The sequence below is a fragment of the Arachis duranensis genome, chromosome 2 (assembly GCF_000817695.3).
Source record: "Arachis duranensis cultivar V14167 chromosome 2, aradu.V14167.gnm2.J7QH, whole genome shotgun sequence".
Lineage (NCBI taxonomy): Eukaryota > Viridiplantae > Streptophyta > Magnoliopsida > Fabales > Fabaceae > Arachis > Arachis duranensis.
This window is the reverse complement of record NC_029773.3, coordinates 83057090-83061538: the sequence shown is the minus strand read 5'-3', so window position 1 is coordinate 83061538 and position 4449 is coordinate 83057090. Positions and strand designations below refer to the sequence as shown.

The 4449-nt window shown below is 28.1% G+C and overlaps 1 protein-coding gene across 1 annotated transcript in view; it reads left to right on the top strand.

The window, feature by feature from the left end:
• The window catches only part of LOC107475370 (uncharacterized), a 4212-nt gene extending 1763 nt beyond the window's left edge, over positions 1-2449 (top strand). The window contains exon 2 of the mRNA XM_016094998.3: positions 2167-2449. Within this exon, the coding sequence (XP_015950484.1) occupies positions 2167-2394 (228 nt within the window). The 3' untranslated portion in view covers positions 2395-2449. The remainder of the gene's footprint in view (positions 1-2166) is intronic.
• Positions 2450-4449: the final 2000 nt, after the last annotated feature.

The window sequence follows — 4449 nt, the reverse complement described above, 5'->3', positions numbered from 1 at the left end:
AAAATAAGTTACAACATATTTTTAGTCTAGCAATCTCTTTATTCTAGTATTTTTAGTGGGTTAAGTATGATTTTAGTCTTTAACGTAGAGGTCGAAAATTTATTTCGTTTCTGACTTTTTTCGCTATAAAATAGTCCCGAAAGTTTCAGTTTGTTTTAAAATAGTCCTTTTTATCAAATTTTTTTTATTCTAAAAATACCCCTAACTAAAAAAACAACAAAAACAACGTTGAATAAGGGGAAACGGAGAAGGGGAGAAAGGGGGAAGGCTCGCCGCTCCAATCCGTCGCCGCTTCTCGTCGTCGTTCAATGGCTGGATCTCGCCGCTGCTCCTGTGGTCTCGGCGGAGGTGGTCGATGGCGGTGGGTTCTAGTTCGAGGCAAGAACCTCTGGGCTCGGCGAAAGTGTGCAATGGCTGTGGATTCTGGTTCGAGACAAGAATAGGGAATGGCTTCGGTGGTGAGCCGAGGAAGGAGAAGAGGTTGCGCCGTGACGGTGGCGCTAGGGTAGCGTGAAGAGAGAAGAAGAAAAGGTTTGCGGCGCTTTGATGGCGGATCGGCGCTGTGATGGCAGTTTCGGGTGGCTCGCCGGTTTTTGCTTCTACTTCTATTTTTCTTTTGCTTCTGCTTTTATTCTGCTTTTGCTTCTATTATGTTGTTGATTTTTTATTATTGTTGTTTCTGGTTGCTTCTGCTTCTGATTGATTATATTGTTTTATTGTTGTTGTTGTTCTGCTCCTGTTTCTGTTTCTGCTTGATTCCATTGTTGATTCATTAGTGATTCCAAAAAATCAATCATGAATGCATCAATACATTTATTTATAATTTTTCTTATAATTTAAATGAAATATTTTCTATAGAACTAAGGAGAATGATAAATAAATTCACAGTTGATTTTGTGCCTTTAGAGTTTATATTTGTTCTCCAAATTATCAACTTTATTTTGTACTGCTGTCATGTAAAATATTTCATTAATTACTTAATTTTGACCTCATAGTAGGATTACATTGAAACTAAATAAAACTTTTTAAATTCAAATATGACACTTTAAATTTTAAAGACCAAAATATGATTACATTCAAACATAAAGAACCAATTTAATATTTTACCCTACATTTTATCTATTATTATTGAATAAAATATATAACTAACCTAAATAAATAAAAAATAAAATGTGAATTGACGTAGCATCAAATCATGAACTGTACATAATTCACACGTGAAGATTGAATGAGTGGAAGAAGTGGATGCACTTGCGTGAATAACATAACAGGACAGTAATGGAGTGTGCTTGAACAGTAGCACCTTATCTTTATATTGAAAATTAATAATAGCCATTAACCAATGTTTGCTTGGCACCTAACACACCCTACCATTATTTGTTTGAAATTCATACAGAGATGTGAACATACACTGAAATTAGACAGTATCAAAGTCAATTTGCAATTGCTTTCAGACTAGAAAAGAAAATTACTCTTCAATTTTGTGATTCTTATTGTCTGCCCATATTATGGCTTTTGCATAGTTGAGCTGAAATGAAAATTGTACAGTTTGTAGGTTTTAAATGAAATAAATAAATAAAATAAAATGAGGAGTAATTTACTCACTATATTTTAAAAAGGGTATAAAATGCTTCCTGAATTTTAGAAAGTATGTAAATTAATTGTTAATAAAATAAAATAAAATGGCACTTTTTTTTTGTCAAAATCGATTTTGACCAGATGAGGGGTGAGATTCCTTTCTTGTAATAGCTGCATTACAACAAAAATAATTTTTAATAACAAAAAAATTTAGTGGTAATAATACAATGATCACGGTATATTTTATTTAGTATATATTTTTGTGACAGTTATATAGTTGTCATTATTATATGTTATAATAATAATTATATACTTATTGCCGTTATTAAAAAGATTCTATCGGTAATTGTATAATTGCCACCAAAATTTTTTAGCGACAAAATATAAAACGACATATTATTATTGCTTAAAAAAAAATAAATGGTCACTTAAAAAAAAAATTCTAGCAATGCTATGGGCCTAAATTAACAAATGTTTATAACTGTTACCTCTGTGCCAAAATAATTTCCAACAAAAGAATTTACTCATCATGACTAAAAAATTTATATGGTGTATATTGTGATTAATTTGTAACTTATTATTGTGTAGTTTGTGATGGTAATATTGAAGGGGTCAGTGCCAATAACATTTGAGGGAAACAAAGAACCAGCTGCATATGCTGAAATTGTTTCAATGGGAGGCATAAACAAAGAAGTGAAGAAGAAGCTTATTGCTACCATTGGCACCATTTTGCAATCAAAGTTATCCATACCAAGAACAAGGTTTTTCCTCAAAGTCTTTGACACAACAGCATTTAGGAGTAACTCCAAAATGTGATTATGTAATATGTTGTCTTAATTAATATTATTAATAATAACACTCTTTTATTATATGTTATTTCCAAATTATTTTCATTAAATTTTTTTTATCATCAATAACAAAAATAGAGACTAATTTGGAAAAATCACATAATAATATAATAGAAGTGATAATATATATTAAATTTGAGATTGGCAACATCACTCTTCTTGTTATCATTATTATCCTAACAAGCTAGTAAGCCTCAAAATTGTTTATCCCTGATCTTTCATTGTTATTATTAATCAATTTTAAGTTTTAATGGGTGTACTACTACATGATTTTTGCTTAGAGAAATAAAGTTGATCAGAGTTTCATTCAGTTATTTATGCAAGGTAACTATTTTAGAGTTATTATTAGGTTCTCTGAAAATAAATCGGTACTAATACTTTAATTCATTCATTGTCTTTTATATCAACATTAAAAGTAAATTAAAAATATTAATAAAAATATAAAATGATAACTAATTTCAAACTAACAAAATAAATAATACAGGATAAGAATATTTATTTGCTCTCAGATCATTCAAGAAATTTTCGCTATTTTAGCTAAAGAAGATGCTAATTAATTGGAAAGATGAATATAATAAAGTGTTAAACTAGTTCATAATATCCAACTACTATTATGGCTTTCATTAAAATGTTTGATATATTTAAAATTTAGCTCTCATTATTTAACAAGAGCATTTGGTTTAAAAAAAATATAAATAAAAATAATTGTGAGTGATATCATTATTTAACAACATGATGCTTATTGTCCATTTTCCGGGGCCTAGGGATCAAATAATTAATAATAATCCGAGCAGTCACTCTCTTAAAATAAACATATAAAACAGAATATTGGAAATGTCTTCTTCAATGTTTGTAATATAGATGGTGATGGCCTCCCTAGACAATGATGAAAGAATTAGAAAAATGTCACTTCTTCCAACCAAGCTAATCTAGGAGAGAAAGATCAACTATAATTTTTTATTTTTCTTTTAGAAGTAGAAGACCACTTAGAATATATATGTTTCTGGATCTTCCGTTTGAGAAACATTTAAATCATGGTTTGAACACAATGCATAATAATAAAGTCTTTATTAATATAATGGTTAATTTTGTCACTATACTTGCACGCGAGTCTTAATTTAGTCATTGAAATTTTAATTATCTTTATTTAGTTCTCAAATTTTGTGAACGTAACTCATATCTTGAAATAATTTTTGACACATCATCGTTAATAGAATGCTGACTAGACAGTCGAATATCATGTTAGACTCTGTAAAATAACGTCATTCTAATTTTGACAATCAAATAATTCAAAAACAACGCACAAATAATATTTATTGAAACTTTTCCTTTTAAAACAAATGATATGATATAGTTTTTGAGCTAATTGAATGCTAAAATAAAAATGGCTTCATTTTATGGATTTTAATGTAGTATCTAATTCTATATTATTACTTTATTAATATTTGTGTGTCAAAAATTATCACAAAAACTAATATAAATAACGTTTATAAAATTTAAAGACTAAATAAAAATAATTAAAATCAGAAAGATTAAATTAAAATTTATGACAAATTTAAGACTAAATTAAATATTAACACGTCTTTCTTAATCCTTGCTGGAAAAAGTAACGAACTCGTATGAATTCAAAGTGATTCCTTGAAATGGGTGAATGATTTTTTGGTGCTTCATCTTTTGGCACTAACGTTGATACGCAAATAAATTAATGGTTGATGCATGAAAGAAATATGAATCTAAGGGTTCTTAGTTAGTAACAGTTATTTTTTATAATTTGACCCAATAGTGTTTGTTATTTATTTTATTTATAACATATTGATCATAATCTATCTACTTAATATACTAAAATTGGGTTTTTCTCCAACTAATAAAATGAGGTGTCAATTTTTCGTAACTCCGGTCCGTTTTTCCTCCAAAATAAATACACTATTCTCTATTCTAAATTATTTTATAAAAAATATTTTTATTATAATTATATTATAATTAATATTTACTGAATAATACATAATTATACTAATTTAGGAAC